The sequence below is a fragment of the Podarcis gaigeae genome (assembly GCF_964106915.1).
Source record: "Podarcis gaigeae genome assembly, chromosome: 10".
Taxonomy (NCBI): Eukaryota; Metazoa; Chordata; class Lepidosauria; order Squamata; family Lacertidae; genus Podarcis; species Podarcis gaigeae.
Genome location: NC_139686.1, coordinates 28,809,848 through 28,834,745, shown reverse-complemented (window position 1 = coordinate 28,834,745; position 24,898 = coordinate 28,809,848). Strand labels below are relative to the sequence as shown.

General features: G+C 45.9%; 2 protein-coding genes and 2 long non-coding RNA genes across 4 annotated transcripts in view; 2 read left to right on the top strand and 2 right to left on the bottom strand.

The window, feature by feature from the left end:
• The window catches only part of LOC310826441, a 209,165-nt gene that overhangs the window by 116,316 nt on the left and 67,951 nt on the right, over nucleotides 1-24,898 (top strand). The gene's annotated exons all lie outside the window — the stretch shown is intronic.
• On the bottom strand, nucleotides 1,711-6,783 carry PDXP (pyridoxal phosphatase). Its single transcript, XM_083701179.1, has 2 exons — nucleotides 5,503-6,783; nucleotides 1,711-3,479 (listed from the first exon to the last, which is right to left on the bottom strand). The coding sequence occupies exons 1-2, from the start codon at nucleotides 6,116-6,118 to the stop codon at nucleotides 3,154-3,156; spliced, it is 942 nt and encodes a 313-aa protein (XP_083557305.1). The 5' UTR covers nucleotides 6,119-6,783; the 3' UTR covers nucleotides 1,711-3,153.
• LOC310826440 lies at nucleotides 7,819-9,172 on the top strand. Its single transcript, XR_014555818.1, has 2 exons — nucleotides 7,819-8,494; nucleotides 8,784-9,172. It is a non-coding gene; the product is annotated as an uncharacterized lncRNA (long non-coding RNA).
• The window catches only part of SH3BP1 (SH3 domain binding protein 1), a 36,444-nt gene continuing 20,739 nt past the window's right edge, over nucleotides 9,194-24,898 (bottom strand). The window contains exons 6-18 of the mRNA XM_083701130.1: nucleotides 23,792-23,868; nucleotides 21,975-22,110; nucleotides 20,339-20,407; nucleotides 19,635-19,725; nucleotides 18,434-18,576; nucleotides 18,249-18,360; nucleotides 17,908-17,989; nucleotides 16,787-16,867; nucleotides 16,472-16,588; nucleotides 14,407-14,504; nucleotides 13,806-13,935; nucleotides 13,055-13,167; nucleotides 9,194-11,304 (exon numbers count right to left, since the gene is read on the bottom strand). Of these exons, the coding sequence (XP_083557256.1) occupies nucleotides 10,871-11,304; nucleotides 13,055-13,167; nucleotides 13,806-13,935; nucleotides 14,407-14,504; nucleotides 16,472-16,588; nucleotides 16,787-16,867; nucleotides 17,908-17,989; nucleotides 18,249-18,360; nucleotides 18,434-18,576; nucleotides 19,635-19,725; nucleotides 20,339-20,407; nucleotides 21,975-22,110; nucleotides 23,792-23,868 (1,683 nt within the window). The 3' untranslated portion in view covers nucleotides 9,194-10,870. The remainder of the gene's footprint in view (nucleotides 11,305-13,054; nucleotides 13,168-13,805; nucleotides 13,936-14,406; nucleotides 14,505-16,471; nucleotides 16,589-16,786; nucleotides 16,868-17,907; nucleotides 17,990-18,248; nucleotides 18,361-18,433; nucleotides 18,577-19,634; nucleotides 19,726-20,338; nucleotides 20,408-21,974; nucleotides 22,111-23,791; nucleotides 23,869-24,898) is intronic.

Sequence of the window (24,898 nt, the reverse complement as noted above, 5' to 3'; positions counted from 1 at the left end):
CTTTGTTTTCTGTACAACACTTCTCACTTTTCAAGGCTGTTTTGGTGAAACAATGTGTGCTATATCTCTAAAGCATGACCAGAACAGCCAGGCAAGAGCAGCAGCAGCAGCAGCTAACTTACGCATTGCCCTTGGGACAGGCTTAAATGCAGCATCTCCCAGCTCTGACAAAATTAGCTGCAGGCTCTGTAGTACCTCAAAAGAGCTGAACTAAAAGGTCAAGTCTGCATCCTGTTTCCCCATCGTGAAAGGACATATGAAAGATGAATTTAATAAGAGCAAACAAGCTTGCTCTGCTGATATTTAGACTCGAGTTGAAAAAGGTATCCCATAGGTGGGTTTTGTTTTGCAAATAAGAGCAAAGCAGGAATGGGGCACCTGTAACCCTCCAGATGTTGCTGGACTCCAACTCCCATCAGCCCCAGCAAGCCTGGCCAATGGGCAGGGATCGTGGGAGTCAGAATCCAGCAACATCGGGGTAAAAGGATGGTAGTGTTTGTGGAGAAGTGATGCAAAAAGAGGCTGCAAACACCCACAACAGCAGTGTACAGAAAGATGTATTGAATCACCTGTTCTCTGAACCTGCCCAAGTCCCAAGATCAGACGGGGAGACCTCTCTTTCTCCCCATCAGTAAAGGGCTTTTTCAGAACTGAAGCATCTAACACAGTGGAACAGCACACCTCAATGATCTCAGTGATTGGGATAATAGATCTATAACCATTGCGACGCAAGCTTGAATTTCAGAGCTTAGGCTTGAACTGAATGGCTTTCAGATGAACTGAAAGACTGCCAAGCGATCTTTCAGTTCATCTGACACAACTTCTCTGCTCACCTTCCTCTTTGGCACTTTCTTCTACATATGAACCCAGTGGCTGCTCAACAGTTATATAGTTCTTGGATCAGACTCAAAACAGAATATTTTTATGACCTAGTTTGGTCTGGCTTTTAATGAGTCTCAGAAGTATCAAGTAATGGATTTTTGTGTATTACAAGGTACCCTTTGGCTTCATGATTAAGCTTTTAAAAAATGTGTATCCTCTCATGAAATATATCAGCTTTGCTCCATTGATTAGGGATAAACTTCTGTAGAATTACCGTCTCTCCTAAAGCTTTCAAAGCTGAAGAGTTCAATTCTTCTTCCATTTTTTCTGGTAAGCACCCAAGCAGGACACTTTCAAGCAACAGAACAGGACTGAATTAGCTCTCCTGAGTTGCACTATGTCACCAAGTTCACTTGGCCCAGACTTAATTTCTTAACATTTGGATATTGTCTGGAAGGAATTTTAATCAGAAATCAGGAAGAGTGGTAAGTTAACACACAACAAGAATCTTAGCAAAGTCACAGCAAGTCTTGGAAGGGCTTCACTACCAAAAAACCAAACAAACCACCTTCCAGTTCACACCGACTCTAAAACTTGAGTGATGTTTTATATTTGCCTCAATTCAGCTTCTCAGCTATTATGTCAGGCGGATTATTTGCATTTCTAAAATGAAACAGAGCTCATCAGCAAGTACACCCTTGCTTGGTAAGAAGTTGTGTCCAATTTCAGCACCTTCCATTTGGGTTTCTTCTCCCCCCTCCCCCAATTTGAAAAGATAATGTGTGTTAAGATAATCAACTAATTTATTCAGTCATTATACACAGCTATCTCTGATTTGAGATATTTCCAGCATGCCCACTGATTAGATTAATGGGGAAAAAAGCCAGATTCCATCTTGTGCCTGCATTTTATTATGTGCAGAATGACAGCGAATGTCAGAGAACCACAACAACATGGAGGTACAGGTAAGTGGACCCAGAGGCGACATACCCACTTTGGCACAACTCATCAGCATAATTTATACAAACACTTTAATAAATACATAATAAACCATAAAAAGACAAGCAAGGACTTATTTTGGGATGCTGTGGCACATTGACAGCACTGGAAATGCCAACGTTATCCCACAAATCAAGAACACCACAGCAGGTCAGAGGGCGGACCAAGGTTCACCCCCCACCTAGGAGAGCGGTGAATCCTATCAGGCACAGACAGGAGTGAATTAATTGACTGACTTGTTTCATTGGTCCACCCAGTCAGAGAGAAGGGGGTGGGGGGAAACACACTGTGTTCCTACCTCAGTACAGGCAGGAATATCTGGAGGCTGTTATTACTGAAGGATTACCAAGACGAAGTGACAGCCAATTCAGAACTTCATGGGCACAAAATATTGTTCTATGCATTTCATTCCTTACAGCAGCAATCCCAAAATTAAACTGGATAAAAATTCTGTCACCTGAGAAAACTCTCAAGACAGAAAAAAAACCACTTTCATATTTAATTCACAGTTAAAAGAGTTTTACATATTCCAGATTTACCATACTTATATGCTTTCTGACTGAGCTATTTGGCAATTTCTCCCCACCTGCACAACACAGCACTTTGGGAGTAATTCCTGTGGATGAAAATGCCAGACAAAGTTTGAATGGATCAAACACGTAACGTGCATCAGAAACCTACCCTCAGGCCTTATCACTTCAGAGCAAGTTGTAGTGTTATGATAAGCTTGTATATACACCCACAGGAATTATTTTCCCCGGAGAGCCATTCTGTAGAAGAACTGTGTTACTTCTGAACTGGATTTTGAATGCTCCCTTTTTCACAGCAAGAGTTCTGGGATAAACCCCGCTACCCCAACACTGGCATGGAATGACAGTGGCTATAGAAGAGAGATAAATAGTACTGGTACAAACGTTGCTTCATTCAAGCTTGGGAACAGCAAACATCACAGCAAGCACATTGCTGTGCTTCAAAGAAAGAAAGAAAGAAAGAAAGAAAGAAAAGCCGAGGACAACAGCAAGAAGGCCACTAGTGGCAACAGTAAAACCAAGATAATTTAAATAAATAAATACTTCATGCCAAGAGGAGGGGGGAAATAAATAAATAATGGTTCGGCCTATAAATAACCCACTTTCACATTAGATTCTCTGTTCCCTTATAGCTGGCTAAAGTAAAACAAAAGGACCTCAAATAATGAACTAACACCCCTCTCTTCATTCTTGAAGAAACACTGGAATGTGATGAGCCCAGAATCAAGGAGAGAGGGAGCAGAAGTAGGAAAGGGCGGCAATCAGGAATGGAACTAGGAACTCTGCCCACCCACATCTCCCCTTACTCATCCAGGCCGGGTATTAAGTCTGCAATACTGTCCACATAATAATGAGGCACCAGGTCCTTTGCAGCAGGGCTGTCGCTGGCCATGTATGCCTGTGCCTCCTCTAGGTTTGAGACTCCCGTCAGGGTCAAGACCGTTTCAAGGCCACAGTTCTTGCCAAACAGGATATCTGTCTCCAGCCGGTCACCCACCATGAGCATGCGGGACGGATCCACACCAAAGCGCTCCACAATGCACTCAAACATATACGTGTTGGGCTTCCCAATTACCATTGCCTTGCGCCCAGATGCTGTTTCAACTGCAGCAGTGAGACTCCCTGTTCCTGAGAGAGAAAAGAAAACAAGATACCCTCATGTGAAAAGATTGGTCTCCAATTCGTTAAGCAACTTAAGCATAGCCTACATATTTATGCAATCAAGCTAGATTGGGTTGACAAAGGATATGCAAAAGAGCAACTTTTTAAGCCTCTAAATTGTGAGACTGAACAGGCCTAGTTGTCTCAATGAAGCGGTAACTCTGCAACTGACAATACTCTTTAGGGGACAGGGACATGCATCACTGAATGCTCCTCCAATTGCATGAAGGAAAATTCAACCATGCAGTCCCCACCTGCATCCCAACAGACTATGACCTCAGCCTCAGTGTTGGAGATAAGCACTTGCTTGGTAGGCAAAGACAGCAAAGAACTGCATGCATGTGATCTAGCAGGCAGGTGAGAGGCACAGCACTCCATCCCTCCGGTGTGCCAGACATAGAAACCAAGCAGATTGCAAGACAAGGGAAGGTCCCACCTCCGTCCCCAGGATAGAAATGCAGTGAGCTGGTGGAGGAAGGACAGAGCTCTTTATCTCTCCTTTGAGAGTCTTCAGCAGGCTAGTAACTTTTGTGGGCTTATTACAAGGCTGCTGCACATCTTAAATCCTAGTCCAAGGATAAAAGCACAAACTCTATCCAGGATGAGAGAGCTGGCTCCAAGGCCTTGATGAAAAGAAATTCTACTCCACCCCCTTCTGATGTGTTAGTTCATGGAAATAACACATTTCTAGCATTAGGCTAGATATTTGAATTTCCTTTCATTGTGTCATGTAACTTACACATTGTCCTGTATGACTGCCAGTAAGCTTCTCCTTTGATTGATTAGCACTGGCATAAAGTGGGATGTAAACTGGTCACACTTGGGATACTGTTGAGGTTAACAGTGAATATTTCCAAATAAAGAAAGAACAGACACGTCAGCTGCCTCACAAGTGTGGCACTCGGAAGCCAGGGGAAATAAAATCAGGAACCTGAAGCCAGCTAATGGAATTTTAGCACTTTTTAAAGTTCTCTTACAATCCTTAATAGATTCTAGGTTTGGGATTCCCCAAGGTACAGAATAGACCTGAGAAAAGACGGCCTGCACTGTCACACACAGCCTGATGCACAGGTGAAGGAAAGTGGGTGGCTACTCATGATGGTATGGCTAACTCACAATACTGATCGATGTAAGGCACCATAATACTGCAGATCTAGCTAACAACCCAAACAGCCTACCAAGAATATTGGGTACCTGGGATGTGCCATATCGCATAGCTTTACAGGACCCCATACTTGGCAGACATAGTATTTTAGCATCTGATGAGCAGGATACAGGAATGGGCTCTCAAACTAATAGTACTTGACCACTGATGACATAATACATGGCCAGGAGTTCCTCCCAGACCCAGAGGGGAATACCATCCTTAGTCCAGAATGCTCCTAAGAGGCTCCACAGATGCCAGCAATGGGACACAATGGTAGTGTTCCTTTAACTGGTGTTTTAGGGAAAAGGACACCTGATCCTTTTGGAGAACGATCCTTAACCCTTGACCCAAGAAGGGTGGTCTATGGACTTAGACTCAAACCCTAGCTCAATTCATGAGGTGTCTACGTAAGCCAAAAGAGTTCAGTCTCAGCTTGTGCATCTATGGTAAAAATACTACAAGCGAGACGGCGTCTTGTTCCGTTTGAACCACAGCAACATGGGAACAAGCCCCATAAGGCTTAAGAAGCACTACCTCAATTCTAAGATTTTCGAGGTATCTGTTACCAGTCTCGAGTGCTTACCATCTGAACCCAGGGCACACCCTAAAGTTCGCCAGCTGAGGTTCCAGACCTTACTTTAAAAACCCTGGGCTCCTTGTCCTGTTTGGGAATCCCTCTCCAAAGCTAAGGAACGCGAGGGCGGAGGGGAGGGAACAGGGCAAAGTACAGTCCCTCGGCCATGAGCGGAAAGGGAGCTCTGCTCATGCTCAGGAACCCATCCCTCCTGCTACCACTAGGCGCCGCAGAGGCTCCGAGTTGGAGCCCCGCTCCCCGTCACTCACCCGGGGTGCGCTGCCCGCTGCTCAGCGGGTGCCAAGGGTCCGGGTCGGTGGCCACCAGCAGGCACTGCGGGTCTCGCAGGTAGGCGCAGGCCTCGGTCAGCTTGGCGAACGTGAACTGGTCGTCGTAGCCGACGACGACGGCGCGCACCGGGAGCCTCTCGTGGCCGGCCGGGTCCTCCTCCTGGTCGTCCCCGCCGCCTCCTTCGCCGGCCAGGCGCAGCCCGGCGTCCCGCAGCTCCCCGCGCAGCCCTTCCCCGCCCAGCACGAAGACGCAGCCGGCCGGGGGCGAGTCTCCGGAGCCGCCCTCGGCGCCCAGCAGGCGCTGCCGGAGGTAGAGCGCGGAGCAGAGCGCCGAGCTGAAGACCTGCTCGGCGCGGACGCCGCGGAAGCCCAGGCGGGAGAAGCGGCGCTCCAGCTCGGGCACCGAGCGGCGGCTGTTGTTGGAGACGAAGAGGGCGGCCTTGCCGTTGCGACTGAGGCGCTCCAGCAGCTCCGGGGCGCCGGGCACCGCCCGCTCGCCCGTCCACAGGACCCCGTCGCAGTCGAAGAGGACGCCCTCCGCCTCGCCCAGCACCTCGCGCAGGCACGAGCCGCTCAGCCGCCTGCAGCCCGCCATGCTGGGACCGGCCGCTCTCACCGCCGCCGCCACCCCCGCACCGCCTCTTCCTCCTCCTCCTCCGCTCCCGCCCGGGCCAATCAGGAGCGCGGCGCCGCCATGACGGACGGAGGGGAGGCGGCGGCGCAGGAGCACCAATCGAGGGGCTCGGCGACAAAGCGCGTCGGGCGAAACAGAAGCGGGTCCCGGCTCAGCGGCCAACCGCGTTGCAGGAAGACCCGTGACTGGCAGGTTCGAGGGACGAGGCGGATGTTACCAGCCATGGTGATAGGGGCGGGGAGGACGGGGACTGTGTTGCCATGGCAACCCGTTACAGTGATTGGGAAGGGAAGAGGATCCAGATGTGAGCGCGCTGGATGGGCTTTCGGAGCGGGCGGGGGGGGGGAAAGGATGGAACGGAGGAATTGAAAAGCCCGCCCCCTCCCGCCGTAGCCTATGGGAAGAAAGCAGTATGGAGGCCCGGAGCAAAGTGACAGCTGCTGTAAGCCTATCAGGTAGAAGAATAGAGGTTAGTGTCCTATGAAATACGGCGAACGAAAACAGCAGCGTTAGCGAAAAGTGGGCGTCACAGCCTTATCTACCTACCGTAATTAAAGAGTGGAGGCGGGACTAAAAAAGAAAAAGGAAGTAGACTATTAAAAAAATAAATACATCAGATGGTAAACAAACCAAGGCGGGCGGGGAAAGAATGAGAGGCGGTTGTTGAGGCCAATTGGCGGTTTCAGAATGAAAAAAGAAGGTGGAGCAAAAAAAGACCAGCCAATGACTGTCTTCGAAAGGCCTTGTGGACGCTTGCTTACACACGGTTCTTTTACAGCAACTGGCACCAAATAACCCCGAGAACTGTAGTTTACCCTTCACAGAGTGCCAATTCTCAGTAGATTTAATGAACTACAGTTCTCAGGATTATAGGGAGATGGAACTGTTTTGTATTCAGTGGTCTGTGTTTGCCTGAGCTTGAGTCTGGACTAAGGAATCTGAGCTCCATGTGTTCTGATTCGATACATGATGTCCAATCACAGAACACTTCAGGATTTAGGCCTCTGGCATTGGTCCTTGAACTCTGAGTCATGATTCGCAGCTTGGAAGTTTAGACGGCCAATCATGTTGGGAGTGGGAGTGGCCCAGACTTTCAGGAATGTATATAAGCAGCTGCTTTGCCCCTGTCCCCCAGTTATGTAGTTCAATAAAGGTTCTTGCTGTTATCGCTGTGTCTTGCCTTGTGGGAACCCGCCTACACTTCAGGAATGTGCCTGAGATGTGTGGCATGGGCTCAAGTTGAAGGGTAGCTGCGAGGTCCTTCAGAACTTCCCCTTCGTCTCCTCCTGGCAGAACTGAAGTCCTGTAGATGTCTACCCGGCTTTCACCCTCTATAAGCAAAGGACAAATAAATGGCTTTTCACTAGCAGCTGGGTGGAAGAAAAGGAATTGACCCATCTACTCACTCTGCCTATGGCTGACTTGTGGTCCCACCACAAATTGAGATATCGGGAAATGCAGCCTCCACCATAAAACAGATTCACCGCTCCTATTAAGAGGGCATCTGAATTTTATCCAGCCGCAATTCAATAATCATGACCATATCTAAAGTAGCAGCATTAAGGATAAAGAAAACGACCCTGGCCAACCACTCTTGGGTCTGTAATTTATGGAGATTTAATGAAAACCGAGCACAATAGATCTTGTCTGTTCGGAGCACTAAAGTGAAGTTAGCAACACTGAGAATACAATCATATTCATGTCTGAAGTACTTAACTTCTTGAATTAAATGAGACTTACTACTAGGTAAGAGAATATAGCTGGGGTGGTGAACTTTTTGTCAATTAGAGGGCTGCAGTCCCTCAGGAGAACCACATGCCATGGGTTCTAGCCACACAAAAGCCAACAGTTCCTATCTACACACACATACACACCCCTTTCATACAGACAGAAAAGATGCATTATTCACATTTCAACTATACATTCCAGCTAGGCAAAAGCACTAAAGAGGGTTGGTGGGGGTGTCTTTTGGGGAGTGTCCCCAAGGATCACAGTCAGCCTTGGCCCTGGAGGTTTCCTATCCTTGCTGTATAAGATTGCAGCTTGATTTACAAATTCTATTATTAACCACTGGTTTCATCTGGACTCTCAAAAAGTCCAAATCTTAGCTGATCTTCCCTGCATATCTAAACAACATAGCACAAAGTTAAATCTTGAATGCATGCAGTGTGGGAACTGCTTCCTTGTACCTGTCCCTCCCCCTGTACCCCTGAGATCCATTCAGATTGATCATGTGGACAATTATTTTGTGCAGAATGCCCTTCAGCCTGTTTGCCTTTATCGTGTGACAGAATGCAAAGTGATTTTCTGGAAAAGTGTGCACATGACTGCAGCTTGGTGAGTGAGCTGACTGGATTATTTATACACAGAAACAGCTGTGTGCTTGCTTGTGGTTTGCTGGGTTCTGCAACTAGCAGCATCTGCAGTGGTGTGTGTCCTTTTTGTCCTATCAATTTATAAATAAATTGATTTTAATGGAGTCATCATTGTAAGACTCTGGTGCTCTCTTCTCTGCAGAAAGGTGACACATCTCTGCTCAGTGAATATAGGAGAAAGGGGGGAATACCTCTCCCACAAGTGCCAATATGATTTGTATTGTAGAAGATTCAATGTTTTTGAATTTCAGAGGCATAATGGGGAATTACACCATCAAAGAAGGCAAATACTCCTGTTTTTTAGCACAACGGAAGTAATGATATCGTGGGAATTTGCAGAGGGTCAGCTTGCTGTAGGAAAAACTATGAAGAGGCTTGTGGTCACCTTGAAGGCTAAAAAGTATGGCAATCATCCCCAAAGCTGAAGTCTACTCCATGAGAAGCATCTTATGAAGTTGACTTTATCCCACAAAAGCTTATGCCGTATACATTTAAAGCAACACAAGACAATAGTAAGGGACTCTACAGTATTTGATGATACAAACAAAACTCTTATGTGTGAAGGTAAGAGAAAGAGCTGCAAATCTCTAAAGACAAAAAACAATAAAAATACTGTATTTAATAAATTGCATCTGGTGAATAGGACTCTGGACCATGAAAATGCATGCTGCAATATATTTATTTAAACCTTAATATGCCACAGAGCACTCTTGTCATTTTACAGGATTTTCTCAAGAACTATCCAGGAGTTCAGTTTGTCTCTGACACAAGCAAAGCAGACACATTCTTTAAAAAATGAAGGAACGTGCTCCTTCTCTCGGCCATAAACATGACCGTAAAGTTAAAAAATAATTTACCAGCTATGTATAAAAATAAGTGGTCACCTTTCCAATCCTAAGGAAACCCATGTGAAGAGTTTATTAGGTCATGTCTGCATTGCAAATGTAAATGAGCTTAATTGTCCTCTCCCAAAAGATCCTGAGAATTGTAGTTCCTTAAATGGGGTACTACACATCTCTTTCAAAGTCTTATTACAAAACTACTGCTATACACTTTCTTGCAGAAGCCAAGGTTAAAGGTTGCAGGGCAGGTGTGCCTGCAGCAAAAAGCTCATCCAGAATATAAGGTGAGTAGTCCACTATCCTTCACTCATCCATCTTCAAACTTAGGAGTGGTTCAAATACACATTTGCACCTGAACACTTGCATGTGCGATTGTGGTGTTGTGTGGCAAAGTCCAGACAAATTTTCAGATCAGTTCAAACAAAATGGGCATTAGTTAAGGTGCTCACACATTTATCTGCCAATAATTGCATAGAGAAACAAAGCGATGTGCGTGCATTCGTGAACAAGCCATGTATCTAGGCTCTCCACAGTGAGAATACATTGACTGTAACTAGGACCAAGCCTCTATCTTTAAAGAGCAGCCAAAAGGGGGAGTCTATTGGTGACAGCTTCTAGCGTTATACTACAGTTCTATGATGGGAAAAGCTGCAAATAAAATTAGTTCCATTAGTTCTTCAAGGTCAAGATCCTTTTTGGGGTCCACAGCTGACAATTGTGTTTTGGCCTGCACTTTTGATTTTTATTGTGCTGCTGCCCTTATAAAAAACAACTAGAAATATCGCACATAACCTGGATATACATAGAGTTGATTTTCAAATGGCCCACCCTCTCTGCCAATCACATCCCTACCAATCACTGTAAAAGGACAGAATAATCCCTGAGACTGAGCTAAGGTGGGATGTAGGGCAACTGGAATCAAGTGGAAGCACCCTGTTAGGATTTGTTGAGGTTCTGAATTCTCTTCAAGGGGGAAAAAAAGCAAAGACATTAGAAGCACAAAAAAGCAGATCTGCACATTATACAGAATGGAGCATTAGACGGAAAGGAAGAATTCTGGACGGTACCACATCATACAGCGGTGTGGGGAAGTGAATCATATGTTTGAATGCTCTCAGCTTGGAATGAACTATTGCATCAAGAACAAGGTTATACAGTGCAACTTAACTACTTGCTGGAAGGATTTTTTTTTTAAAAAAAAACCTCTCTGGCTCTGCATCTGAATGCTGCTTGGGAAAGGTGAGAGGAGTACCAGGAGGAGAGTTCAAAATAATACAAAGTAGGAAAAGAGCCATTATTCATGAATAGTGGAAAAGGGAGCAAGAAGCAGAGGCACATGGAAGAAGAGAGATTGCTTTTGAGGTTGCAGACGCGAGTGCTGGTTTCCAAGCCACGATAATGACAGATGTCAATATGGCACCTCTATGTCCCCACAAGAGCTGCTAGCCTTGTGTGATGTGCCCAGGGTCACACCTGATCGTGCACCTTTTCCTTCCTTACGCTGCAGCTCCTTCTTCATTATTCTCCAGAGCATCAACCTCCAGATCTGGTGCAGATGGAGAGCTGCTTCTTTCTACAGGTGGGGGTTCACTGGGCTCTGTTGTCACAGGGAGGGATTCCTTGGATGTTTCTATGCTGCTGTCTCCAGGAAGAGAAAGAGGTGCTTCATCTGCCTCATTGGTCCTGCTTTCTGAAGGGAGCTTCGGGGATGGGGATGCATTGCGACTCTGACGCCTGACTGGCTGGGGTGGAAGTGGTGGAGGGACAGAGGGAGCTCGCACGCTTCCTCCGACGGTTCTTCGAGGCATTGCTTTAGGGATAGAAGGAGAGTCTGGGGCAGGAGGCTGGGTCTGAAGCTGCACAGGAGGTGGGGTTCGAGGCTGGGCTATGGGTGGAGGCACCGTGGGTCGGGGTGGAGCAACTCGCTTTGCTGCAAAGCAAAACAATGAAACAAAATCCAGGTTCTGAGAATTTTCGCCTTGCGGATGTCACCTGTTATCTGTATGGTCTCTCCGCACAGCAGCTCTGCACCTCACACCCCTCCAAATTTCTACTCTTACCAGTGCTTGTCCTCAAGTGTATTTTTGCAAGTTTGGAATTAAGATTCCCTTCTAAGGATTCTCTCCCATTCCTCTGAAAAGCTATGATTTCCTTACAAGCAGGCTGTAGATCAAGTCCCAAGCCCCCAAAACCACTTGTGCAGGGAACAAAAATCCAGAGGCATAGCCTGCTTCCACACTATGGCCTTGCAACATTGCACAGATAATGCTTTTCTCTGGTCACCTGAAAGTGGAAACTGTGGATCCACATGGTGAGTTATTTCCTCCACTAACAGCACCCCCATACACACTACAAATGCATAATTTGGCAATGGAAGAAACTGTGGCTCTCCATCTCCCATTGTCCCTGGCCATTGGTGAGGCTGCCTGTGGCTGATGGGAGTCCAATACCTTCCCCATCCCTGGCATAAACAAAAAGCACAACACTGGTGGCTGGATCTCAACTCTGGTACATTGCTGCAGGAACAAGCCATGCACAAGAGTTCCACTGCACAGTGTAGCTCTTCACAATTAATGGTGATGATTATGAAAAAGAAGTAGATTAAAATGGTGCAAAGCATAACTAAAACCTGAGAAGTTTATTGAAACCTGGATTATGTCCAGCTCTCCCCAACTGTACTACAAACTTGTGGTGTAAGCAGCCATTGTTTCCAGGCATGTTGACAAAAAGAGCAACAACAATTAATCACTGTTGCAAAACTTTGTCATTTAGAATCACAAGTTTCCTGACAGTAGGGAAAAGGCTTTGTAAGCTGTGCCGATTTTCAACCATTCTTTAACACATTCATAATAAAACATTATGATTTATATGTTTTGAAGAGCTATTGCTCTTCTGTGCCAAAGGAAAAAAAGTGGGAAAATGTTAATGGTGGAAGGGACTATGTTGCAGGAAAGCAAATGACAGATATTCTAACAAGCTATGCAATGTGTTAAGGTGTGGAAAAAGTAAGGCGTGGAAAAAGAGACTGGGTGCTTCAAGTGGGGGTGGTCAATATTGCAAATGGGTCATTCAGAGATCACAAATCACAGATTTTTCCTGGGAAAGGGCAATTTGGATTTAATGGGGGAAAATATGTACTGGCATTTTTTATTCCTACAACTGTTGTGTGGACTATGTTAAAAAAAGCAGTTTGCTTCCAGATGTGGGTTTATTAGGGGATGGAGTCTCTTCATGCATGCAAGTTTTTTTTGCAGTGGGTCCACATGACATCATGAGCACCACTGGTAATCAAATTTACCCTTTACAGGGAAAACCCAATAAGTAAAAAAGCTTGTTGCCAATGGTGTGCTTGCAAATTAAGCCCCTGTCTGGAAGCACCCTAGAATGCATGAGCAGTGCCTATCCCTAAACCACCACCCACCTGGAAGCACCCAGTCCCCAGGCAATGATACTACTTGTTTCATAGAATATTCTCCTGCAAAAAGGAGCTCAACTAGTGTAAGGATAGTGCTGCAATCGCATTTGATGTCGAGTGTGTGTGTGGGCCTGGCAGGGGGAGAGCACACAAATACAGTTTGAGAGCAGTGTCGTCTGGATTCCCCAGAAGAGCTGCACAAGCTGACAGAGCCTATTCTGGAGCAAACAGTTCATACAGAAGCACCCATAAGAACAAGACTTACACTTCCTTGAAGCATCTTCAGCAGGAACAGGAGTAGGCAAAGAGACTGCAGCTTCAGTAGAAGGTTGGGTCACCTTTGAGAGGACTGTTCCAGGGGCTGCCTCAAAATGTTTCCTGTCAGTTGGTAAAAAGCTTGTAAGCTGTTTGTAGTCTGATCTCTTGGCTCAAAAAGACACGAGAGTGCTGTGTGTGTGTGTGTATGTAGGCTGGATTTCTCAAACAGATTTGAGCAGCTGAGCAAACTCTTCCACTAAAGGCTTCTCGTTTATGTTGAGCCCTCTAGTTTGGTGGTGCTGTTACTGGGTGCCATGTCAGGCCATAATAAGACGATGCTCATCTACAGCTTGATCATGGATGAAGGGGTTGGCTTGAATTATCAAGACTTGGTTGGGTGAGCTGAATGGCCCCAAGCGAACTCAACTGTGTCCATCTGGGTACTCAGTCTAGCACCAGGCTAGATGGGCTGTGTGTTTCAAGAGCTATATGCCCAACTGCATGCCTTCTTGACCCCTGTCCCTCCCGGCTTACAAAAATCTAGCAGAGTGTAGGGCATTGACAGGTTGGAGCCAGAGCATGATTAATGCTTCATTGTGTTACTAAAGCTGCTTCTATATCATAGAATTGTAGGCTCCTTGAAGTAGAGACATGCCAGATCTTTGTAAAGCACTTTGTGCCTGGGTGGCTCTATATAAACAAACGTATCTCACAGTTCCAGGAAAAACTGTGACAAAACATATGCTTATAATACTTGCCTTTCTCCAGGCCGTGGTGAAGCTGGTTCAGCAGAGAGAAGCAAAGATGTGGGTTCTTCTGCTGTGGGGACATCTCTATCTTGAATGTCTGATGGTGGAGTGAACAGGCCAGATACATCAAAGTCAATGTCTTTAAAAAAGGGGGTAAAGACAAAGTTATTGAGACAATCTGAAGTACTGAATTATGAAATGTTGTAGTCTTCCCTTGCAGGAGGAAGTTCAAATTTTGGTATCTTCCATCTCTTACGGCTCATGATCTTTAGGATCCAGAAGATGCGGCTTGCTCATAGACAATAGGAGATGCCCTGGCCAAGAGTTCCTTATAACTAGGTGGTTATTTATGTATTTTTGGTGGGATTGCAGTCAAACATAACCACTAAGCTGAGGGCGAGTTAATGCATGAAGGGGTTAAGATCATATAATTGTATTCCTAGACTTGGCCAGTTCTGTGAGGGCAGGGACAAGGAACCTGTGACCCTCTGGATGTTGCTGGACTCCAGCTCCCACCATCATGGTCAGCCAGTGGTCAGGGATGATGGAAGCTGTAAGGCAGCTCCTCACCAGGGTAAAGAAAAATTCAGGCCAACAGATGATGGACTACCTCCTGGGAAGAGGATGTCAGCATTTTGTATCAGGGGTTCCACAACTCCCACAACTTGGATGGAGGATACAGAAGCCATATCTAGTTGCACCTGGCACCTGGGGGAGAGAGATTGAGATACAGCAACAAGAAATATGTTAAGCAAAGGCTGTTCATCCTAACTTTTCCTCTGCAGTTTCTGATGGGAGAAGTCAGTGAAATTCTTCTTTCCGTGCAGCTCATAAAAGTTATACAAGCCTTTTTAAAGGCTAGAGGTGACAAACCTAGGACTGTTTTAATTAAGATAAGGTAAAGGGACCTCTGACCATTAGGTCCAGTCATGACTGACTCTGGGGTTGCGCTCATCTCGCTCTATAGGCCAAGAGAGCCAACGTTTGTCCGCAGCTTCCGGGTCATGGAGCCAGCATGACTAAGCCACTTCTGGTGAACCAGAGCAGCACACGGAAATGCCATTTACCTTCCCACTGATGTGGTACCTATTTATCTACTTGCACTTTGACGTGCTTTCGAACCACTAGGTTGGCAGCAGGGACCGAACAACGGGAGCTCACCCCATTGCGGGGATTCGAACCGCCGACCTTCTGATTGGCAAGTCCTAGGCTCTGTGATTTAACCCACAGTGCCACCTGCGTCCCTTTAATTAAGATATTAGCTCTTTAAAGTTCACAGAGTAACCAGACAGAGTGTTTTCCCTTCTGTTAGGGCATCACAACCTGTTTTTTCCTCCATTTGAGGAGAAGGAAAGGACATGTGCTTTAATAACGTAACTGAAAGTTACTTCTAGGCTTGCCATATCCTATCTGGGACAAGTCTTCAGTTATTCCCAGAACCACAGAGGAAAGCAGACTTTCCACAGGTTGGACTTCTCCCATCAGTCTGTTGTAGTGACAAGGAAAACGGTACCTTTGAGATCACAGGGGAGGAACTGGATCTGGCCGATGGAAGGGATCCTTACCTCCCCATATCCCACAAGTCCATCTACTGGTTAATCACCTGAGGTCTATACATAATAATGCCAGGGGGCAGCTTAAAAGGAGCTCACTCTCAGAGCCAACCTAGTGATTGACACTGACAGCTCACCATCAAAGGACCCGTTTGCATTCAAACCACTCTTGCAAACAGGGAGGGAAAATGTCTCTTTGCATATGTGACTTGAATCCAAACAAAGTCTGCAAACAGACTCTGAAGGCGTGCTGTCAGGCAGGAGTTTGCAGGCACCGCTGGTCAGCTGATTGGCAGTGTCTGCAAACCCCACTTTGCCAAGTCTTTTTACTGTCCCATAACGGGACAGGTGTGACTTCTGGCATGGGGCAGGCTTAATAAAAACACCATCACGGACCAAATGGGGAAGCCTATGGGGCCTAATTAGACCTGAGGGTCAGCAGTTCTCCACATGTATTCTGGACATTTTCAAGTTCTGGATAAGCTGCCTTGGGTGGCCTCTGGAATTCTTGGTATGATAAGGCTCTGGTGGGTGTACACAACACCGTTCTCAATTACAATTGATACATGTATATTTCTAAAGAGTTCAATTACTGAATACATACTAAACCAAAAAGTGGAGAATGATGTTGTTGGCATCTGTCTGTCACAAGAGACAATGGAGTGTGCCTCCAGGGGTGAAGTAAAACTGCTATATTAACAGCACCAAAGTGACCTCCCCAGAGTGCAAGCCTGGGCAATGTGTATGGAGGTCCTGGGCTACCCAGACAATAACACACACACACACACACACACACACACACACACACCCTGGACTCACTAATGCGGTCCACAGGAAAGCAGAGCAATGTGTTTGGCATGAGCTTGGCTGCAAGTGTTGCCGGAAGGAGGCCTACAAGGCGCCATCCACCTGCCTTGGGGACTCCAGTCTGGATTTGTGTTGGGTTTACTCCTTAGCCTTTTCTTCTCCCAAAGATGTCCCGCAAGACAGCGGAGGTTTAGGATCAGAGTTTTCCTTCTCCTGGATGGGCTACCTTCCCACGTTGACAAACCCCATCTGCCCCTCGCTTCCCCTTCCCTATACCCCAGAGGAGAATGTATTCTGGCAGTTTTATACAGTTACCCTTCAGTCTGTTGGGGCCACAACAGGTTGGGCCCTAGGACAATGGCAATGTTGCTGGGGGTCATCTTATTCACTTCCTGCTGTTCAGCCAGCTTGGCTAAAAAACGAATTAGATACCTGTTGGGAAAAGGCAAGTACTGTAGTGAAAAGCAGGAAAACCACTGCCTTGACATTTCAAGCAGGGCTCTTTTGCCTGTCTGTTGAGTAACAACAGAAATGCAGCAGGCTTTTCCAGCACTGAGAGACAGTGATGGTATAAGTGCCACCTACCAAGCTTCGTCTTAAAGCCCCTTAATACTAACAGGTGTGCCACACCTCATGTTGTTATAGTTGTCCTTGGGGAGACGGCTGCAAGTGTCCCGAAGATGCTCCAGTCGATTCTCTGGCTCTTTGATACTGAAAGGGAGAAGTGAGGAGGGCTACAACAAGCTTCAAAAGCAAAGGGATGCATCTACTATGATAATTGCTTATATGGAGTCTTATCTTTATTTTCTTCTCATGGGCATTTCGATCACTGTCTGGCTGCCAGTCTGCTGCTGCAGCTCCACATGTGTAAATCCTATCCTTCTTCCTATCAGCTCAGAGTGGCAACCCTGGATGGGACTACTCTGTTTAAATTCACAGTGGCAGATCTACGTTTCATCTACCTTGGCCCTAGAACTAAGTCTCACTTTTTCCAAAGGGATTTATGTTGAGGTGATTGTGCACTCGAGCCAGGAGTAGCAAACCCAATAGTCTGGGACTGTGGGAAATCTGGGCAAGAAACATCTACAGGGTTCCATGTTGGCCAACTCTGCCTTAAGCCGAGTATGTTACTAATCATAACACTTTTCATGGTGTTTTTTAAAAACTCCCCCCTACCTTGCTAGATTTGTATTGAGGCCCACTGCTCCTCTTCAACTCTGTGTGCACCCTGACACATGCAATTTTTATTTCTAGTAGCATTTGCAACAGGTTTCAGTCATTCCCAGAGTAGGTAAAGGTAAAGGTAAAGGTACCCCTGCCCGTACGGGCCAGTCTTGACAGACTCTGGGGTTGTGCGCCCATCTCACTCAAGAGGCCAGGGGCCAGCGCTGTCCGGAGACACTTCCGGGTCACGTGGCCAGCGTGACAAAGCTGCATCTGGCGAGCCAGAGCCGCACACGGAAACGCCGTTTACCTTCCCGCTGGTAAGCGGTCCCTATTTATCTACTTGCACCCGGAGGTGCTTTCGAACTGCTAGGTTGGCAGGCGCTGGGACCGAGCAGCGGGAGCGCACCCTGCCGCAGGGATTCGAACCGCCGACCTTTCGATCGGCAAGTCCTAGGCGCTGAGGCTTTAACCCACATAATACAATAATACATTGCTAGTCAAGTTAACCTAATCTTAGCATTGAAGTGAAATCACAAACTGTGTGAGCTGTAAGAAGGCAGCCCATCTTCCTAGTCCCAATGTACCTTGCAGTTTTAAGCCAATCATCATAGAGTTCAAAGGTCATCAAGGGCTGGGGCAACTCTCGCAGGTAACATTTCAGTGCACCTGAGATGGAAGCAAAGAGATGCTGTTTTAGAGGTAGAACATGCCTCTCCCTCTCTCCCGGATCACAATACTCTCTGCTGCTTAATTATCTGATACCTCTAATCAGGGCTGGGGAAATCTGTGAACCTCTAGATTTTGTTGCACTCTTAATGAAACCCCTGACCTCTGGGTGGTACTAGCTAGGACTAACAGAAGATGGAGTCCAACAAGATCTGGAGGGCCACAGGTTCCCCAGCCCTGCATTATTTTAATATCCTACCTGCCACAGCATGAGGATCTGCATAGAATTCACCCAGGGCACCTGAGCCACAGGCAAGGCTGTACTTTAACTTCTTCAGCACAGATGCTCCAGCTGCCAACCGGAAGAGCCCCTGCAGAGTGGAAGAAAGGTGAGGCAAGGAAATTGGTGGCAAAAGAAGGGCTGGGCAAGTGAATGCCACCTACCTCTTCCTTCATCCCCGATGCCAGCAGCATCATGACACAAGCTTCAATGGGGACGGCAATCTCCCGGCCAGAAGCCTTCAGGTGAATCTCTAGCGGCATCCCATACACCCCCACCACAGCTGTATCTCTTGGGAATGGGGAGTCTGAGAAACAGCAGGAAGGAAGGGAGAGGGAGAGAATAAAGCCCACTGTGCATATAGGACGGGAAGTTTCCAAAATTCATCACCATCCAACTGCTGAGCCTGGTTTTCAGGAGCCAACTCAGCCCAGCAGTGGTCCATACCAAAAGCTCCTGAGGATCCCAGGCAGAGCAAAGGCATTTTGCTGCCTGAGGCAAGCAGCAAATGATGCTCTGTCTCCACACACCCAAGCCAAGTTACATATTAGAACTCACAGACAACCAAGTTCTTTGGGTGTCTAAAGCAGAAAATCTCCCTGGCAGTAAAAATGCAATAAATGAAACAATTAACACTTTGCTCTGCTTTCACGACACCCACAACTGCCTGACACTGTCACCTCACTCTGTCTAATGGTTGGGCCGGCCCTGCTTCTCAGCTCTGGTCTACGCAAGCAGCAGAATTTTTTGCCTAACCCTCTTCTTGGTGTGTCATTTTTCCTCACAGGAAGTGGGGTTAAAAAAAATCTATTTCAGGGACAAATATAGACACACCGCTCTGCAGAATCAACTCTCTTTCGGTCCCAGTGGGTCTCAGAGACTTTGTTTGTTGTCTATCTTTTTAGGCCAGCTTCCAACTGACGTTTTCAGAGTGGTGTATAAGAAATACAGTAACATGCAATACAAAATAAATTTGAAAAAGTACCAATCTCACCGTCCAGCTACAAAAATAGCAGCACTGTAGCGTCAGAGACGCTTCAGAATTTGTGCTTTGCATGTTACCTGTTGTCTTTCCCATGTTCCTGGCTAACATCACTAAAGCTGCCCTGAAAATGACTAATGAATGTATCTCTCAGTAAGCAATAGCAGGGGCCCCATTTGCAATGAGCTGTGTATGTAGTGTCACACTGGGAAGCTACACTACTTGTAGACATTCTGGAACACAATAAAATACAGTGACGTACATACAGGGAGAGCCACCAACAAAACAGCAACAATAAACTGCATCCCCCGAACTCTAGGTGACCCAGCATGAACAAACCTATCTCCAGTGTGGCAAATAAAAAGATTCAGCTCAACTAATACCTGGCTGGTTGTGAGTCTCTTTCACCTCTGCCAAAGTAGTATCCAGAGATTCCAGGGACTTCCGGTGATACTCTGCTTGAATTTCCATCAACTGCCAGACAGAAAAATAAATGCACATGTATTTTCCCCCTGATTGGTGTTTTTCTTCTGCTTAGTCCTATTAAACCTGTAAGATTGGAAAAGGGAATTCTGTAGCCCTCCAGATGTTGCTGGACTTCAGCTCCCATCACCTCTGACTGACCAATGGCCATGTTGGCTGGGGCTGATGGAAGCTCAGCAACATCTGGAGGGCTACAGAATTCCCATCCCTGCCCTAGAAAGAGTGAAGAGGAATTAGGGAGGTGATGATAATGATGGTGGATTTCTTTACAGAGATGCAGAGATGACTGTGGGGGATAGGTCTTAAGGGAAGAGCAAGCTAGATATTGGGGGGAGGGGCGGGAGGTCTCAGAGCATAATTTTTCTCTTCTGATAGTTGTAGAATTCCCTGATTTGGAGGCCCATAGAAAACAGAGCAAAGGGAAGTAGTTGGGGAAGGAAAATATACATTCACAAAACAGGAAGAAGAAAATTGAGAGGCGCAATTGTAGAACTCCAACAAAATGCCTCTTTAGACTTTGAGAATTATCCAAAGGTATGCAAAACCATCTTACAATGAAGGATGGAGCAAAGGAAAGGAGAGAGAGATAAGGGAACTGACTTACTTTGATAAAGTACTTAGCATAGCTGTCTTCCTTGGTTGAAAAGTGATACAGGTCTGCCATGTACTCATCCTAGAAAACGAGATGGGGGAAGCATTGTACTTTGTTCCCTTCACAAAGAGCAAACCACAGAAATATATCAGCCTCCTTTCCTGTTAACTGCACCATCCCCGCTCCCTGCAATATCCTTACCGTGACACAGTTAGATGGTGACTAGAGATCTATGAATCTGTCAGTTTCAGTGACTGTCAGTTTCTCATTTTTTCATTCTTGGTTCTCTACATTTCTGCCTCATTTTGCAGAAAGTCTTCATGTATTTTTTAATTTTTGTTGGAAGCTGCCCAGAGTGGCTGGGCAAACCCAGCCAGATGGACAGGGTACAAATAATAAATTGTTATTGTTATTATTGTTATTATTATTATTATTATTATTCATCAGCATTTTACATATGCATTTTTGTCTTATATACACAATTTAGCAGGCAAATCTATGTAATATTAGACATTATTGTAAGTTCCTTTCACCAGCATATGCATTTTAATGCACACTTCCCTCTAATATATGCCTAGTTGTAAATGTTATCTGGTTGGAGAACTGCAGTGCAAAAATTTGAGAAGTGCGGTTTTCAAAGGATAGCTGTGTTTTGGTTCACAAATAATTTCAGGAAGTGTGCATTAGGTGGATTCATATTAACATGTGAACTAAAATGGTTTTCTCCCTCTTCCCTAGTGGTGGCCTGTTTCCAGGGGACACAGCATAAATACATCTCAGGACACACAAAAATCTACAAGTGCGATCTAAGAAATCATTAGGCTGTGTGTCTATATGTACCTCCTACTCCAACCTGGTAAATATTGCAAGGTCCTTAATACCTTATGAAGTAGGAAGAATATGATGCAATGTGACTTGGCACACACTGACTCCACTCTAAATCTCATGCAGCTTCTGGGATAATAATCCCATCAATAACTAGGGATAGGTGAATCTGTCAGTTTCGGTTTCTCTTGGCTTCTCATTTTTCCATGCTTAACTTCGGTCCTCCGCATTTCCCACATCAGTTTGTGATTTTTAAAAGAAACATCCTCTTCAACATTTTAGTGCAAATGTCTCCAAATATACACATTTTCATATGCTATTTCACTGAACAGACACATTTTTGCAGAACAAATTTCCTTACTATAATGCATTTTTGTATGTTCATGAACATGCACATTTTTATGAACACTTTACTTGAGCACATGCATTTTTATACACATTGCTTGATTGGAGAACGGCACTGCAAAATTCAGAGAAAGGCGAAATTTGAAAAAATGGCAGTGTTTCAGTTTGTGCATTGTTTCAGAAAGTACAAATTGGGGAGGTTCGCTTTTAAATGTGAACCAAATCAAATTTCTCCTCCACCAATATCAACAACTGCTCTAGTTTGCCATTTGGATCTCCTTTGTGGGATCTAAACAATGACCCACAGCACAGCGTAGCACAATCAATGGGAATTCTGCATGGTCATGTCTGCACCAACACTCTTGTCATGTTTCTCTCTCCACCCCTCATCTTTGGGCATTTCCTATACAAACATGCTTCCTTCTAACTGAGAAGGAGAATGTCAATCCCCAGCACGCCAGCCACATTTCACACCTACCTTACTCTGTTCAACTCTCCTCTTCATCTCTTCTTCCTCTTCCTTCAGATTTTCTAGTTTGATGGCAGCAGATGATGGGCCTGGGCCAGCAGCACCACTGGTATTATTGCTGGAGTTCTTGGCAGCTTGGTTCAGACTTCAGATTCCCAAAGAAGAGCCAGAGGCAAGAGTTGAGTTGATGGCATTCAAAAATTATACATGCATGCAGCTAACCTCAAGTTGTAGGCGTCTGCTCAAGGTTGATGAGAAGAAGGCTTAACCATGAGCCCAGTTTCAGACAGCATGCTAATCAAGAAACTGCTGTGTTAGCTTTCCCGGCAGGTGGGTCGCTGTTGTTTAGTGGGAAGGAAAGGGGTGAAGCAGCGGGGAGGTCAGTGTGATGTAAACGCACCAGCCGGAATGCTGGGTGGTCTCTGCTGGTGCGTTCACACTGACCTGACCTGCTCAACACTACAACACCCCTTCCCCTCGCTCTCTCATGGTAAGCAGTGAGTCAACAGCCAGAGAACTAGCACAGTGACTCTCCATCTGGCTTAATCCTTGGTGAACTGACCAATGAAGTACTTTGCTGCTGAATGTGGGAATAAAAACATTAACAACTAAAAAGGTAGGTATCACTGCATGTGATCAGAGTCTTTGTGTATGTGTGTTTTTATACAGACCAGCAAGGAAAACAGAGTGTGTGCTGTGGTGCAGGCTCCCATCACAGGGGAGACCAACTTGTTGACACACAGCTAAACGGGCAAAGAGGTGGAGATAGCCATTAGAGACATGGCTAGGGTAGGAAAAGGTAAAAGGTAAAGAAGAAGAAGAAGAGTTTGAATTTGATATCCCGCTTTCTCACTACCAGAAGGAGTCTCAAAGCAGCTAACAGTCTCCTTTCCCTTTCTCTCCCACAGCAAACACACTGTGAGGTGAGTGGGGCTGAGAGACTTCAAAGAAGTGTGACTAGCCCAAGTTCACCCAGCAGCTGCATGTGGAGGAGCGGAGATGCGAACCTGGTTCACCAGATTACGAGTCTACCGCTCTTAACCACTACACCACACTGGCTCTACAAAGGTGACTATGGGGTGCAGCACTCATCTCGTTTCAGGCTGAGGGAGCTGGCACTTGTCCACAGACAGCTTTCCAGGTCATGTGGCAAAGATGATTAAATCGCTACTGGTGCACAGAGGATTGTGACGGAAGCCAGAATGCACGGAAACACCGTTTACCTTCCTGCCACAGCGGTACCTATTTATCTACTTGCGCTGGTATGCTTTCAAACTGCTAGGTTGGCAGGAGCTGGGACCGAGCAACGAGAGCTCACCTCGTTGTGAGGATTCGAACTGCCGACCTTCCGATTGGCAATCCCAAGAGGCTCAGTGGATAGGGTGTATATCAGTTCAGTGTCCATGTTGATCTAACACTGAAAGATTGATGCTTCTGCCACCCCCATGTCCCGATCTTCCCCAGCCTTTTCCTTTTTTGGTTTGTTTGTTTTAGAAAAAGGATGATGACTAAAGTAGAGTCAGAAGCTTCATCAGCTGGCCCTGTGCAGAACCATCTGTGTCAGCCTACAATCCCCTTTACAAATAAGTTACTCAGTTATTTCACTGCCTTTGAACAGCACAGAGAATGTTTAAAGCAGAGCTGATGTAACAGAAAATGACTTCCCAAACATGATGATGGACCCGTGGCTGAGGAAGGGCCACATTTCAAGGACTTAGTCCTGTTTCTGCTCTTGGGCAAAAGCAGCCAGATCCCAATGGATCTCTTTTGCCAAATTCATCAAGCTTTCCCGCACCATCTCTCCCCTTCCCTCCTCCTCTCAGTACCGGCTCTTGATGGCATTCCAGTCTGAAATATGTTTCTGAAGGTTCTTTTTGTGCTTCAGGATGGTGGGCAGCTCTTCCTGGAAGAGATGGGGATGGGGAAGCATGAGTCACACACCAGTAGCACTTGCCCATTGGTTAGGAATCACTACCAGTACTTCCACACTAGGCTTTTACTGTGAACAAAGGAAGCTGCATTATACCAAGTCAGATCGTTCATCTATCTAGTTCAGTATTGTCCACAGCTCTCCAGGGTTTCAAGCAGGCATCCTTCCTGGTCCTGCCTGAAGATGCCAGGGATTGAACCTTGAACCCTCTGTATGAAAAGCAGATGCTCTTTCCCTGAGGTGAAGCCCTTTCATACATGTGGAATCACTGTGCTTCATTCACTTCCATTTTCCCCACCAGCCACACTCCACCTTAGAACCTTTAGTGCTAAGTGCATCTACATTGCCAATCATAGCAATCCTGTGTTTTTCCCTGTTGTTCCTCCAAGTTTTCCCAGGCTGCAAAAAAAAGAGAAAAGACTTTTTTTTACAGAATGGAAGAGCAGTGCAATCTCCACAGGTGTAGATGCAAAGCAGGGCTTTGATATGGGTAGTGACACATTGTGTAGGTGAGCCAACCACAACTCGGCACACTTGTGCAATATGTCACTTTTGAAAATGTGTGCCAGCTTGTGGTAGGCTCACCTGCGCAATATGGCACTATCACAAGTCAGCACGCATTTACAATAAAATGGCACCCATTGCCACACAGGTTATCACTAAACCAGAAGTCACCGGAAAATGCTGTCGTGGTTTTTTTTTTTAAGTGGATTTGTTGTGCTTGGGCAACAGACTTCTTTAATCCACTTTAAATGCACAAACCTAAAGCATCAACTTGAAAAATACTGACATTCTCTGGAGCCACCCTAAGTTTCTATGCAAGCTTTTTTTGGCTGAAGAGGATGATAACAATTCCTTAAATAGATAAAAGTGTGTTCCATAGAGCTCATACCCTACATTTCACTATGCAAATTTCTTTTTAAAGCATTTTAGTGTTTATTCAAATTTGATGGGTAGTAAAAATGTCAGTCACCACTGTAAAGATTGTAGTGAATATGTGTTT

Excerpts from the sequence above, each read along its gene's own strand:
- PDXP (XM_083701179.1), bottom strand. The coding sequence starts at position 6,118 with ATGGCGGGCTGCAGGCGGCTGAGCGGCTCGTGCCTGCGCGAGGTGCTG. Across the intron at positions 3,480-5,502 it reads CAGCGGGCAGCGCACCCCGG|GAACAGGGAGTCTCACTGCT; the intron begins GTGAGTGACGGG and ends TTTCTCTCTCAG.